Source organism: Thunnus maccoyii, chromosome 16 (assembly GCF_910596095.1).
Source record: "Thunnus maccoyii chromosome 16, fThuMac1.1, whole genome shotgun sequence".
NCBI lineage: Eukaryota > Metazoa > Chordata > Actinopteri > Scombriformes > Scombridae > Thunnus > Thunnus maccoyii.
In genome coordinates, this window is record NC_056548.1 from 17551831 (window position 1) to 17566829 (window position 14999).

At 42.9% G+C, this 14999-nt stretch overlaps 1 protein-coding gene across 7 annotated transcripts in view; it reads right to left on the reverse strand.

Annotated features, from left to right (window-relative positions):
• Positions 1 to 14999, reverse strand: part of eml5 (EMAP like 5) — a 41952-nt gene that overhangs the window by 25130 nt on the left and 1823 nt on the right. For 6 of the 7 annotated variants that reach the window (XR_006100443.1, XR_006100442.1, XR_006100441.1 and 3 more), the window contains exons 2-7: positions 9142 to 9301; positions 6569 to 6667; positions 6036 to 6104; positions 2041 to 2226; positions 1337 to 1472; positions 479 to 680 (exon numbers count right to left, since the gene is read on the reverse strand). Coding sequence is in view for 4 of the 7 variants with exons in the window: in XM_042436982.1 (XP_042292916.1) it covers positions 479 to 680; positions 1337 to 1472; positions 2041 to 2226; positions 6036 to 6104; positions 6569 to 6667; positions 9142 to 9301 (852 nt within the window). In the remaining 3 variants the exon portion in view is untranslated. Of the gene's footprint in view, positions 1 to 478; positions 681 to 1336; positions 1473 to 2040; positions 2227 to 6035; positions 6105 to 6568; positions 6668 to 9141; positions 9302 to 14999 lie in introns of those variants that run through there. The other variant, XM_042436983.1, reaches the window with a different exon arrangement.

Here is a 14999-nt window from a genome sequence, read left to right on the forward strand (position 1 = left end):
GAGATTACACAGAGTAAAACAACCACAGCAGTGATGCACTCACAAAAATAGTCCCAATGTAAAAAATGATGTTTGCAGTATCTGGTCCTGATATGTATTTGGTTCATGACCGCATACTGACATTTACATCTGCTTTAATATTATTGTAATTTTTTTTGTAATAAAACCACATAAAAAGGAGGTGGAGGAAGAAGAAAACAAAGTGAGTGGTCCAAGAAGACCTTCACCAGAAAAATATCAGCGGGAGTGTACAACACTTGCTGATATAAATAAATGGGGTAAAATGTTCTTTGATATTACTACAAGTAACTAAGAAAAGACAAAAATCTTCAAGAATCCTGTTCTAAACAACTAACCATCTTCATGATAACAGATTATGTCCAAACACAGCTGTCAATAACTTTACTTTTACGAAAGCATATTCAGATATTGGATCTTTTTCTCCAAAACTTCTCTCTGGTTGCAACTGAAGCTTCACCTGACTGAACGGTCGTCACTGCCCGTCATGGCCAGAGGCTTGGTGGGGTGCACGGCCAGCGCCCACAGCTCGCCCTCACAGTGACCCTGCATGATGAGGAAAGGCTTGTTGCGGTCATGGACGACCACCTCAAAGATCTCACTGTCCTGCGTGCCCACCAGGATGTGATCCCCCCGCCAACACACGCTGCGCACAGACAACCCTATCAAAACAAACACACACATTAAAAATCAGGCAAAATAATAAAGAAAAAAAAAAACATACAAAGACAAAAGCGGACAGACGTTTGCCAATGCTTATACAAAGTCATTATAAGAGACACGACAGGGATAATAAAGACAGGAGGTGTAAATAGCCATCTGCAGGCTACCTAGGACGGAGATTTGAACAAGAATACAATGACAATACATGTTTTCAAGCTGATTTGCGACTGACTCTGGGTAATACAGCGAAAAAAGGATGGAGGAGTGCATGTGCTGTATACATATGTGAACATGACATCTGTATACGGCGCAAAACTGCAACAACTTGGACTTACTAACAACAAGAGGAACAGCAGAACAATGTAGGGACTGCTACAAACAGACTGACATGGTTGTTCACTCCGCCCTCAATGGCATTACCCACCTCGGCTATTTTCACCTCTAGCTACTGTTAGGTCCAAGATAACAAATAAAGGAGATAGAGAAAATAGAGAACAAGAAAGAAAATGTTAGTAAGGAGAATAGAAACTTCGTCTTACAGGATGTTTTTTCTGTAGATTTACACAATTTTTGGCCAGTGCCTCAGGCAACCAAAATTTGGCCTGCAACCTTTCTGTACTCAGATTAAAGGAGAAAGGAGGCGCTTTGACATCACCTTTATATCCTTGGTCTGTTTCCCTGAGATCAATGACAGTAATTGGTTTGAAGTTGAGATCCCACAGCCGGACGCAGCCGTCTCGGCCCCCAGTGGCGAAACCCTCTTCACAGGCATTCATGCTGAAAATCCCTGACTGGAGGAAATGACAGGCTGTCAGTGAGGATCTGTACAATAAATGAGCAACGACAGAACCGGCCCCAGCTACTGACCGCATAGTGCTGCTGCTCGGCCAGGCATTTGTTTAACAAGGCTTTCACAATTACAAACCTGCTACTCTAGCCTCAAGATAGCATAAAATTAGGTGACGGGAGGTATAATTTTTCTAAAAATTATTATAGGAAAGCTCCACTGATGGCCCCATTCGGCCCCATTAGTGTTACTGTATACACAGGGAGGCACCAGTGAAGCCCCAGTGAGACATTTAGTGGTACAAAAAGCCGGAATGAACATGTACTGTAGTTATTATCCCCTCCCCCATCCACCCATCCCCTAACCCAGCTGTTGATCCCATAGATATCATTTAATCCTGTGTAGCAAAAGACTGATCCTTTTCTACTGAGCAGAATCAAATGAAGCCAGCATGCACGGCTTCGATCCCTAACTTTACTTGATGCCTTCACTGCCATTCTTCTGCAGCAGGTTCGGTATGGAAAAGCAGCCTGAGCCACAAGGAACAACAAATTCCAATCTTATAAACGTACCCCATGAGCTCCTTGCACCGTCCTCATCAGGTTGATCCCTTTCCACACGTAGATGTCACCATTCAAGGCACCTGAATATGTGACCTCGTCCTTGGCGCAGGCAAGGCATAGGATGGTTTGAAGGTCCCCCGTTTTGCCAAAAATGCCACGTTTGGGTGTGAGAGCATTACCACATAAGCTCCAAAACTGAAAACACAAACAGAAGAGTGAAAGAGTATGGTAGCTAATAATCCCCTGTGTAATCCTGTCCTGAAAGAGCAAATGGACAATTATGGAGTATTTGGATGCAACAGAGTGAAAATCAGTCATGTATGGTTTGACACATACACACACACAGATATGGCCACCTCGAAAGAAAGCAAAGTCAAATTCAAACGCCCCCGCCCCCTCCACATGTGATACTGGGAACTCTTGCTGGCGGTCAGTGCTGTACCCACCTGATCAGCATGCACAGACACAGATGCACACATGCATACTCGCAGGCTCATTATTTATGAACAAGGTCATTGGGATGCACAGGCACAGCCTCGTCTGAGGGCTGCATCCATCAAACAAAGGAGGAGAGAACGAAAAAAGAGACGCTCTGTCTGCAAGACGATGAGATCACAGGGAGAAGGCTCACGGAGGGCGTCTCAAATGCTGAGACACGGCCGTCAGCACGTGAAACCGAGACACACTCATCACCGGGCAAACGGCAGGGAAATGACAGAATGCCAGCCCCTTTTCTGCTCTACCTAAAGGAGGATTTTCTTCCATGTTACTAAACACTAAAACCTTGAACCAGGATGATATTGCTTGGAAAAATTTGTTGGCAAATGATGGTGATGTGCTGTTTAAGTTGATCTGGAGAGGCTTGATAGACAGTCGCCTAATGCAAAAATGAGCTCCTGGACAGCAACAGCCTGTCACACCCTCACTAACACCTATCCTCCTGCCTGATAGGGCTGCTGTGTGTTAACAGGAGGGATCGATTATCAGAGACAGGCATCACAGGCTCGGATACAGCCTGCCATCAAATATCTAAGGCTCGTGCGCACCTCAGCAGGGCAGGATTTTCCTTATCCTGAACCCCTAACTGAGATTTGTGTGAGCATTTGCATGCGCGTGAGCTTAGGTGTGGGGTCGAGACTGAGGGTTAAGTAGTCAAGATCACAGGTGGGTGAGTAATCTGGGCAAGTATGTAATGTATGCATGCAGAATAGTGTTGAGGCTGTTGGTATGTGTAAGGGTTGGTTAGGAAGGCGATGAGGGGGCTTTAATTGAGGCCCAGCCTGTTGCGGAGGCAGTGGGGATGGATGCGGCGTGACTGCACAGCCCTCCCTGCCCACAACTGATAAGGCAGCGAGACATGGGCGCCAGCTAATCCCCTCACTGCTGAATTACTGAGAGGAGACGGGAGGCTGGAGGGGTTTATGATGAGGCCAGGGGTAGCAGAGAAAGGCACAGAGGGAGAGGGAGCGCACAGTGGAAAGGTGGAAATGTGACTTCTTTGAGTCGGATTCATAACCTGGTAAACATTGTGGCTTTCTATGAATAACACAAAACATTCTCCAAATAACCCCTGGCATAGTGGAAGCTGCTCCTCTTAACACAGGATTAGTGGTGTGTCATTAGCTCAGTTACCTCTACAGCCACTCCAAGGAAAAACCTTTTAAATATAATTAACGCAGAGGGCTGTAACTCATCAGCAACCCTCTTCACCTCACTAATAATATCCCCCTCCGTCAGACTACAGTGACCTGGAGTGGTGTCAGAGCGTTAACTGCTACGCTAAGAGAGGTCAACTCTCTTGGATGTCTGGCTGTCAGCGTTGCTGGAAGCTGATTTTCTCAAAGCTGCTGTCATCCATCCGCACAGAGTCAAGCTCAAGTGCACCTCTGTGGCAATTTTACCCACATATCATGTATACTTAACATTTTGATGACCATTTTCACATGCATGCGTACAGTTTTGGATTTTCATTAAATTCTGTATTGTGTAAAAATCTATTGGCAGACTCTTGAAAATAGCTAGAGTTGTGTAATCCATCACCATGAACATTGTCTTTTGTCAGTGTTACACTACTGTTGTGAGGTAATGCAATAATGGATAAAGGCTGGTGGTTCGGTAATCTAATTTTTTCTTATTTTTCTCCATAAATTCACAGAAAACACCAAAACCTGAGCCTGATATATCTTCTTCCTCTGTACCATAGACCTCCACTTTCCAAAAACTATTACAAATGAACCTCACTGTTGCACTCGGTGATGTGTTCTTCGTACCTAAGACACTATACTACACTATAGTTTATTTGAGTCAAAACCAATGGATGGGAACTGTAGAAAAAATATATTCAAACATCTAAAACACAGCAAAATGCAAAAAGTAAAATGGTTAGCTGTGATTTAAAGTATACAGGATTTGTAGTAAATGGCCTCTCAGTCTTGGAGTCTAGACCAACACAAGAGATGTCAAGATGAATCTGAGTTGTTACAGGATGATTAACAGAACAGGAACTGATTTTTTTCAGACTTTTTCTCTGATGTGTGTCAATTTTCTAGTGAATTATTGGATGATTTTACTTCTTCAGGCCTCTACACATAAAGTAAATAATGCAACTTGTGATGTGCAAGTAGATATTGCTTTGTTTTAGGAGTCACAAGGCAAAAAGGTTGGAAATCATTGGCTAAACCATGGAAAACCAGTGGTACAATCCTTTAAACAGCTTGCAATCTGCAAATAGTCAAACAGCAGACAGATACTGTAGGTGTGGAGTTTGTGTGTGTGGGCGAAAGAAGGGCAAGCTAAGACTGGAGTCGTCCTAGACGAATCAAAACACAAATGGCTATATGATTAGCTGGGAGGAGCAACTTGAGGAGGAGTGTGTTGCCAGCAGCCCTGGTCCTCGTCACAGAGGTTGTGTTTTCCTCAGCCCGCTAGTGAGTGGATTACTGGGGCTAAATCTCCTGGATGCTCTGAGTGCTATAATCGCTGAGCGAGCGCAGGGCCGGGGGAGCAGATGTCACATGGTCCACAGGGTGAAGGCTGGGGAATTATGTGGGACAATTGCTGGATTGCCTTGGCATCAGGAAACCAGAAGAGACGAGAAAGAGAAGAGAAGGAGGTGGAGTTTAGAAGGACTGAGGGATTCAGCGGGGACTGCGGGGTTGGGTGCGACGGGGCGGCCGGAGGGGGTTTCTGTGTCACTGGGAAGAGTTCAGGGTAGAATTACTACAAGAGAGGAGGCAGGTCAAGCTGGATTGAGATGAGGGAGTCATCAGTGAGATGTTACACCACTAGGGAAATACATATAGTTGGCTAAACCTCCCGACTGCACCAAACCATTTAAGCGTGCCGCAATGTTTAGCCTCGCATGGCCAGTGGGCACATTTCCTATCTCTCCTCCTGCTGTTTTGGAAATAAACTTCCTCTGTGGTTCTGAACTCCTTGTTATTTCCTAATGGCCTTGCCACTCAAGGAACACTACTACATAACCCAGGGGAGGGCTTGGCGAAGACACCCTTCGTGAACTCATTGAAGATTTATGAACACCACTCTTCTGTGAAAAAGAAGTGACAGAGATAGGCCTGAAAAAGGGAAGCGAGCGCAGCTGCGGTTTGTACAGTGGAGGGTTTTTAAAGGCTGAATGAGGGGAGCTGAGTAGCAGAGTCTTGGTCCCCCATAAAAAGAGTACATTTCCCTCCCTGCAGTGGAGATTACTACAAATGTGAGAGAAGAGACTGTGAGTCATTGCCTGTCCTACTTATGTTAAGTGCCTAATAACCATGGACTGTGGCATAAAGTGAATTTGCATACATCTATTTTAAGGCTTTGATACAGTCATGGCGATAAAGCATAGGAAGCAGAGAAGAAAAGGGCACAGAGCCACCGGATTCTTCAAACTTTCTAAAAATCGAGTCTGTTTTCAGATATTATGCAAATGAGGCACAAGGACTTCGGCTCTCAAGAGACGACTGTAATCTACAGGATGTAAAATGACCAAGAAGCAGCTGTACCTTGATATGTTTGACGCCACAGCTTACAAGCTTGCTTGGCTGGTACAAATCCCATGAAATGTCAAATATCTGTGGGGAGAGAAAATACATCAAATGTTGGCTTATTGAAACACAAATGCTACAACTGATTTAGCATATTGAACTTTGATGTTTCGCTTTACTGCTTGTATAGTTCAATTTGCATTCAAATTTAATCAGACGTCTGTACCTGTAATGGTCAGATTTGTTGCAAAAGGACAAAAAAATACAAAAACAGAGGAAATGAAAACAGAAAAATGTGTGTGTGTTTGCATCAGCTGTGTTACAATGTGTGTGGGCCGAATTGGAAAACAACAGCTGCCTGTATTTCATCTTTTTAAAATTCCTTTTCATTAGCTGTGCACCCTCTCAGACAGGCTCTGGAAAGCTCACAATCAATCAGGCCTAACTTGTTTATGTCCCCTTTGGGCAGGCGCTCCATCCTGCATTTATAGCTAATTGAGGCGGTCGATATTGAGCTTGTGACGGAGACAGGCGAAGAAGAAAGTGTTTACCCTGTCTGTATGACCGGGAGCTGCTGCCAGAACCTTCCCTCTCCTCCAGTCCCACACACAGATTGTGTTTTTAGAGTCCAAGCCCACGGACACCAAGCACTGCAAAGAGAACAGGGAAAAAAAAAAAGGCGTCACATATAAGGCATCACAGATTGAACGGATGCCGCCCTGTTGCACTAATCACAGCGAGCAAACTTAGCTACCTCCACTGTAGCATGGTAGGTCACAATGAAAAGGCTAATAACGGCTACAGAGCAGAGCAGAGCAGAACAGAACAGTTGTCCAGCCCCTGGCACTTCCACTGAGCACATTTGAGTGCTTTTGCTGGAGGAGCCTCCTATAGCTGCCTGAGTGAGTAGGCAGCAGCAGCAGCAGCAGCGGCAGCAGTAGAGAAAAAGAGAAGAGAGCAGCTCTTATGGAAATCCATCTCCACTCTGCAGCTTGCTTTACATGGCAGGGGATGTCCTCTTTGATCCACTGCTGAATAAATGTTTGGCAGATAGAAGCCTCTAGTGAGGCATTTGGACTATTTTAAGTTGTTTTAAGGAGTCTGTGTTTTAATGACGAGCAAAGAGGCTCTGCGTGATGAAACCAAGTGGAAACATGTGAATGAGGGGGTTGAAAAGTGCAACTAAAGTGTTCTTTTTTTTGGCTCTAGGGATTGCACTATTTGACAGATTTTCATTAATTTTTGTACAGACAGTCTTGGTCCCCAGAGGATGCATTTAATTTTATTAAATGTTGGTGATCCTCTGATTTTACCTCTAGCGCCACCACAAGGTTCGCTTTTGTGGTTTTTGAGTGAAATGTCTCAACATATATTGGATGGATTGCCGTGAAATTTGTTACACACATTCATGCCCTCCTTATGATGAAATGTACTGACATTAGCGTTTCATTTAGCTGTGCTTTGTGCTTAGTGCTAATTTGCAAATGTTAGCATGATAAAACACCAAATTCAAATGGTTAACATAGTAAAAATTATGCCTGCTAAACATCTGCATTTTTGCATTTTAGCATTGTCACTGTCAAAGCAATACAGCCTCGCAGAGCTGCTGCCATGGCTGTTGACTCTCAGTCTTGTTGAGGGTTCATTAGAGTTCTGCTCATGTGGATATTCTGTGCAATCATGTATGCAGGCAAAATTTTAATCAAGACATGAGTAACCGTATTAAAGTTTCTGTGTCTTAAATGTAACCTCAACCACAGCTGGCAAGTAGACAACTGGCTACAATAGTCAGAACAACTAGTATAAAGAGAAAAGAAAACTCAGTAATACTCTTTGTACCAGACAGCACAACTGCAGTTCATCCTGAAATGTCTAGAGGAGACGTCATAAACATCAGTGCATTTTTTTTGACATTGCTTTAATAGATGGACAGGGTAATAGCACCAGGCATTCCTCTGGATTGTCCTGACTTCAGCTCTGGCTTTTTCTGAGCCAGGGAAAGGGGAGATGGAGAGTAAATACAGCCGCTAAACTGAGAAGCGATGGAGCCTCCTCTTGCTTTAAAGACTGTCACATTCCATCTAAATCCTCAGTGCTCTACCCGAGCAGGAAAACAGCACGGGGTCATCTCCCTATCTCTTACTGAAAAATACAGGAGGTATAACTCCACTCTGAGAGCTCCTATGGGAGGAAGAGAGAGACATGCAAAGATAAAAACCTGGAAGTAGTTCTGCACAGTATTGATTTCTATAGTCCAAATGAACATTAGGTTTGAGGCCGCACTGTGTAAACATTAACTGGTGGCAAGTCTGCAGAGAGCTGGCTGAAGAGATAACTTGGAAAGGCTGAACTGGAGATGCTTGAGTGATATAATGATTAACAAATAACACGTACATGTTGCATGGTCCCATAGTTGTGACACTGTCTGGATATTGTTCTGTTGTTTAGCAACTATTTTGATCATCAATTTATCATGTCAGTCATTTTCAAGCAAAAACGCCAAACAGTTGATGGCTCCAGATTCTTAATTGTGAAGATTTCCTATTTTTTAATTTAATATATTAATATTTTATACTCTTAGTCAGACAAAACAAGAAAATTAAAGAGACCCCTTTAGCCTTGGAGAAATTGTTTTTAAACATTTTATAGATTAAATGATTAACAGACTAATCCAGAAAATACTTGTCAGATTAATCAATAATGAAAATAATCGTTTGTTATTTCCGCACGAGTTTTTAGGGCTTCCCATGTTCTTAGGCTCCTCTCACCTAAACATTACCTGTTCTTGTCAAACTCTGTGATGTAATAGCACCAAACATTGCAGCTGACTGTTTTCCTGTAAAAAAACAGAGCATGTCTGGGTGCAGCTGTCCAGCTAATACTGCTGGAGTAATCACAGATTTGTCATTCTGAAACTCAGCCCAGCAGGCGAGCTGCAAAAGCCTGCCTGCAGCTCTTGAGAGGAGTTCTGATTGTTGCTGCTGTGTGATCCAAACTGAACTGCTGCTTTCAGCCCCGACTGTACACTGTGAAACCAATACTTTGTGCAAAACAACAAAAAAAAAAGTGTGTTTAGATTTAAACAAAGCCAGCACTGTTCAGGTTATTAGTTTCACAACTGTACCTGTCCCTCGAGGTCAAAGGCCAAGCAGGCGATGCCATGTGTGTGCACATCCTTAAGGATGGACACAGTTTGCACAGTGTAGGAGTCCCACACACAGATGTAAGGCTCCTTGCCCACCTGCCCTGTGGCCACCAACACACGCTCCGGATGCAGAGCTAAACTGTACAGAGACAGAGACAGAGAAAGAGAGAGAGAGAGAGAGAGAGAGAGAGAAAGAGCGGGAGAGAAAACATCTGATTAGCATTGCCATTTTGCGTGCTTGTGTGTGTTTGTGTGTGTGCGCCGCGAGCAGTAGAGGGATTCACGCTCCCAGCGGAAACCACTGGGATGAGATGAACACATTAAGTCCGCAATGGGTCTGAATAGGGAAGCAGAGGGGCAGCTTGACGAGGTGACATGGTTCAATTAACTCAGTCATGCTCAAACACACACAGCCATGCTTCATGCATGCCTCCAGGGTGTTCATAGAGTCATAAATCAGTAGAGGTGAATCTATGAATTTCATCTTCCACACTTCTTGTTCATTTTCCCAACACGCTTTGAACTATTCACTGACAGATTCACCTTTCCTAATTCATCTGGGGTTTCCTCGCATCACCAAGCATACTGTATGTTTGTAACACTGTTACATAATCCCCCCCCCCCTTCTCCCCGCTTCCCCACCTACAAGCATTCCCACTCTACAGCTGAGCAACAGCCTGCTGCATAAAGCTGTCACTCCCTCCCCCTGCTCCATCCATCCTTTCAGCAGCCGCCAGTCACGTTTCAGGCAGGCCTGAGTGATTCATTGGGCAATTCTTCCTCTTGCCTCGTCCTGGCCTACATATTTCATGCTGCGACGGAGCTCCCTCCATTATAATCAGGCTGCCTGTTTTGCCAACTGCTCTCCAGAATTTCTAATCCTGGCGTGCTTTCAGACAGCAGGCCAGAGAGGCTGCGCAGGCCAGGCAGCCTCAACCTGCTGAGTCAAATCAGCTCACGACAAACGTGGACTTTTACTTTAACTCACATAACTCTCTTTGTCTTCCTCCTTCCAAGTTTCCAGTATGAATCTTTCTGTCTGACTTGTGACACCTCATCTGCAATCGAAAACACACCGAAACCACGGACTTGACGAAGCTCGGTGGTGTAACAACGCTGAGAGCTGAGGTGGGTTAGATGTGACAGACCTGATGTGATTTGATCCGTCTTCCTTTAACCCACCCTCCTCGTTCTGTCACATTCTCACCCCACTTCCCCACCTTCTATGTTAAACCTCTCACCAACCTGGCACAATTTCTCATCTTACTTTTTAATGAATTATATAATCAGAGCAAAGCAGCTAAAAATAGCATTCAGAGGAAGAGAAGAGTGATTGGAACACTTTAAGATGCAGACAGACACGGCAGAGAAAACCGCTCTGGCACGAGCAGGTGCTGAACAGTTTAGTTTGCGCAACTGTTTAGTTTAACTCTGGAACAACATGAAACAATGCTGAAGAATAAAAAAATCTAACAGTGATGGAGTCAATCTAAGGCCAAACCTCACTTTGGTAATCTCTGCTGAGGTGGACAAATAAAACGACCTCCCTGTGTGGATTAAGCGCTGACACTCAGCTGGACTTTCTCATTAGTTATGTCTCACATCCAGCCGTCTTTTATGTGTGTGTAACAGCTAGGAAAAACAAAGGCACTCTGAGCCGGCTATGACAAAATCACTATTTCACTTACATTCCTATCAGCTGAAGAGCTCGCTAAATGCCAACACTAATGACTTAGCCTGCAGTGAAGTTCTCCTGTTTGATATAGGCTACGGCTGTTTGATGCGGCTGTCTGCTAAATCCTGTAGCGCAAAGCTATCTAAATACAGCAGCAATAAAACAGCCTGTTTTCATGTAGATATGAGGCACATAAACAGCTGGGAGAGTTTATTTGTCATGGTGAAGAAGCAAAGATACAGCATGGGAAGAGCCCAAGGTCAACTAGGTCGCATACTGTAGTAGGACATGAAACACACTTGACTTTTTGATCCACTCCGGCACAAAAGTTGTCCTTTCCTTCACATAACTCAAACAAAGCCGTCTATTTTTGGCTCATGGTGACAGTTAAATACGGGCAGGAATGATGACAGTCCCTCGTGATGCGGTGAGCTCCTGAGACAACTTTGATTCACATTCTCCAGCAGAAGTTTGCCTTTGTCTGATTTTGCCTACATGGGATTAAAAAGGGAGCGGAGGATTAGCACATTTCTGGAGGTCTATACAATAGAGGATATTTCCCAGGGTTCCACAAAGTGTTTTTAATCCAGCTGCGCATCAAAGTCCATCTGAAACACCTGTCCATACACACTAAAAATAGAATAGTTAGATTGGGAGTAAGCAGTATGTGTAGTGGGGCTCTGCTTTATTAGATAGTCAAAGAGAAGAAGACATGAGGGAGGTTCAGTTAAACCAGGGAGTGATTATTTTTTCTTCTTCAGATGTTGCATTCTCCCTTTCATCTGAAGGATTTTTAGAGATCTGAAGTATTTTTATGCAAGAAAAAAGCAGTAGAAAAGTCAAAATATGTTGTTTTTAACTGATGTATTACTCACTTGCTTACCAGACTGCAAACCAAATTTCATTTAAGGGCAGTAAAGATAAAGAAGATGAAATTTTTTCCCCCCTATCTGATTAAATATTTTGAGACCTCCTGAAGGGTCACAACTAGCAGGTTAGGAACCACTGGTGCATGCAGTATGTACGTTAATCAGTATTGGGTATTTAGTAAAACATATTGTGATTAACTAATTTTGTCAATAACCTGATGTTCTACAATAATCAATGTCAATCTTGGCATTTTCCACATCTGGACTGTGTGAGGGTAAAGTGAGGTAAAGAGAACCTCATCTGTGTAAAACATCCATAACACCACTTAAAAAAACGACATCTGTCCGAGTGTACTTTTTTAATCCCGGCGACAACAATGCTGAATCATGCCATTGTGCTAAGTGACTGTACTGATCTCTGGAGGATCCTAATTGTGGAGGACAGAGCTGCCTTTCACAAAGCGGCCTGGCAGCTACTCACAGTGATGTGGGACACCACAGAAGAGCTCAGCATCTCACTGACACTCTGCACAAAGCACCTGGAAATGTGTACGACGGTAAGAAGCGAAACAAGGTAGACATAGTTAAGGTTATTGTTTTCATCGACAATCTTCTCATTAGATCTTCTTTTAATGGACATATCTCTACTTCTTCTGTGTGGTTACGGTAATTAAAATTTATGAGCAGGTGGGCTGAATAAAAACAACAAAAATTAAAAAAATACACCACAATAAACCCCAAACCATCTATTACTCAGCATTAAAACAAAGAAAGACGGAAACAGGGATCTGTGAATCATATCTATCAGCTCTCATGGCAGTTGTTAGTAGTAATTGCCTGATAGCATTCCCACACACTCAACTACAATAATACACCAGAGTCACTAGATTCACATGCAATGCTTCTATTTGAGCGACAAGAATATTATTGGAGACTCAAATATACAGTATTGCATATTCAACGCACTGTAATTGGAGCTAGGACACTCAGAAAAAGCAGGAGGAGGCAGTGAATGCAAGACATGTTTGTCATGTTTTTGTTCTGTTAACCTTCACTTGTACATTAATATTCAGAGTTAGTTCACACCATTATCTCATACAGTTCACAGAGCACAGATATGAGGCTCCAGTCTGCAAACCTGACACATTTATTGTGTGCACCCTCTTCCTGATAACACGTAAAAATAACTAATTTGGAATTTATTGAAAATTCTTCAGCAATATTAAGAGCTGCTTATGTTTTAGTGAGCTCGGTCTGAAACAAGACCAGCCTTTAGTCGGGCATCTATAATCCATAACTCTGGCTGTGGCCCATCATAAGGTTAATGAGATATTGTAATATGAGACGGCCCTTTATTCCTGTGTCCATAATTCTCTCATTGACTCTCGCTATCTATCATAACAAAGAACATGAATGGACTAAGATTTAAACAGCAGAAAATACAGCATCCAACTGCTGGTGTCGGCTGTCTGACATTTTTAGATGCTGGTGTCAGTATCTGAGTGTCGGTACAGAGAGTGATACTTTGTTATCAATGCATTAATTTACTTAGATTTAACAAAATGATTGAATGAATTTTAAAATACACCAGTGTTTAACAACTCTTTGCCTTGATTATATACTCTAAAACATTAAGACAATTTAAATAATGTGATTTTTGATCAAAGAATAAGTAAATAAGACTAATCAAGACTAGGAATCTGACCAAACATTTGGTCCCATCTGTTTGTACTTGACAGATTTTGATAATTAGTGCTATAGACACAATTCACTTGATGAGGTTTGACACACAGTCCAATCAACTACACAATCTTTACAGAATAGGCAGGAAGGGAGTCAAGACTGAACCCATGAATCTGAGTTGGTGAGTGAGACAAGGAAGAGGGTAGTACACTACTTGTGATGACACAAATATGTTCCTTCGCCTCCACCCCTGGATTGTGTGTTTTGAACTGTATTGCTACGGTCACAGAAACTCAATGCACGCAAAGCATCTTTGAGTAATGCAGCTTATTTTTAGTGTGTATTTATGGGTTCTGAATGTATTCATGTGCATGGGTCAAATCTGTGTACATGTCCTGTATGTCAGCATGATGGCCAACAGGAGAGATTAGACTTTGGGGTTTTTTACTGCAGCAGCCTCAGGTTCTTTGAGTTTCAGACTGGAATTTACAGCTGAGCAATATATCAATATTACATCGATATTGTGATGTGAGACTAGCTGTTCTATTATTTGCCTTTACCCACTTTATATCTTATTATATATTATATTCACATTCATGATGATTATATATCAAAAATCTCATTGTGTAAATATTGCGTGAAAGCACCAATAGTCATCCCTACAATATTGTTGCAATATCGATATCATGATATTTGATTTTGTCCATATCGCCCAGCCCTACTGGAATTACTGAACTGCAACAGTGTGGAACAATAACAGAAAGATGTGAAGAACGAATGGAAAATAACAGTTTACACAGTAAACGCTGCGCTCATAGAGACTGAAGACAATCTCCCAGCTTTCGTTGCTAAAACTGGGTGGAAACAATTAGAGAGTTTAAAAAAAACCTGCATTGCAGAACCAATCCAAAGTCTTCAGGGCGGCCCTTCATAATGGTGCGGTGACATGCAGTTCACTATGGAGGAGAATGGGGGGGGGGGGGGGGCATCATTTCTGGTAAGGCGTGTCCTTGACAAAATGTAAGAGGCGTAGGTTTGTTAGAGGCCGTTCAAGCAACTACCGTGCGTTTAGAAATCTCCAGACTTCAGCATGCGGAGATCTCCGATTGTCTGGTATCACAAGACTATATATACAATAGTCATTTTACTAACATGCCTCCAATTGAACTGTGTTTTAACAATAACCTCTTCAGCCTATTCTGGTCCTCTGTCATGATCAATATCAGCCTTTCATTCATGTGAAAACATGCCTATTAGCTCTTCCTCATCAGACTGGGAGACCAGTTTGAAGAGGCTGCAGGGTGAGATAAAACCAGGAGAGAGAAACAAGGGCAGCAATTATCTCATGAAGTACAACATCTCATTTATATGGAGGCCACAAATAGTAACCAAAACAGACCCGAGAAAAAGAATAATGAGAGCGACAGAGAGAAGGAAAGGGAGAAGGATTTGACTTGTTGTGCTTTCTGAGGGGGCTGCATCTATTCCACATGAGTTAGTGCAACGTGAGTACAGTCCAACAGTTATCCTGCACTGAATCTGCTGAGGAAGTGTTTATGAAGGCTTCACAAGCACTCCCCTGAGATCTGAGTTTAAAATGACTATTACGT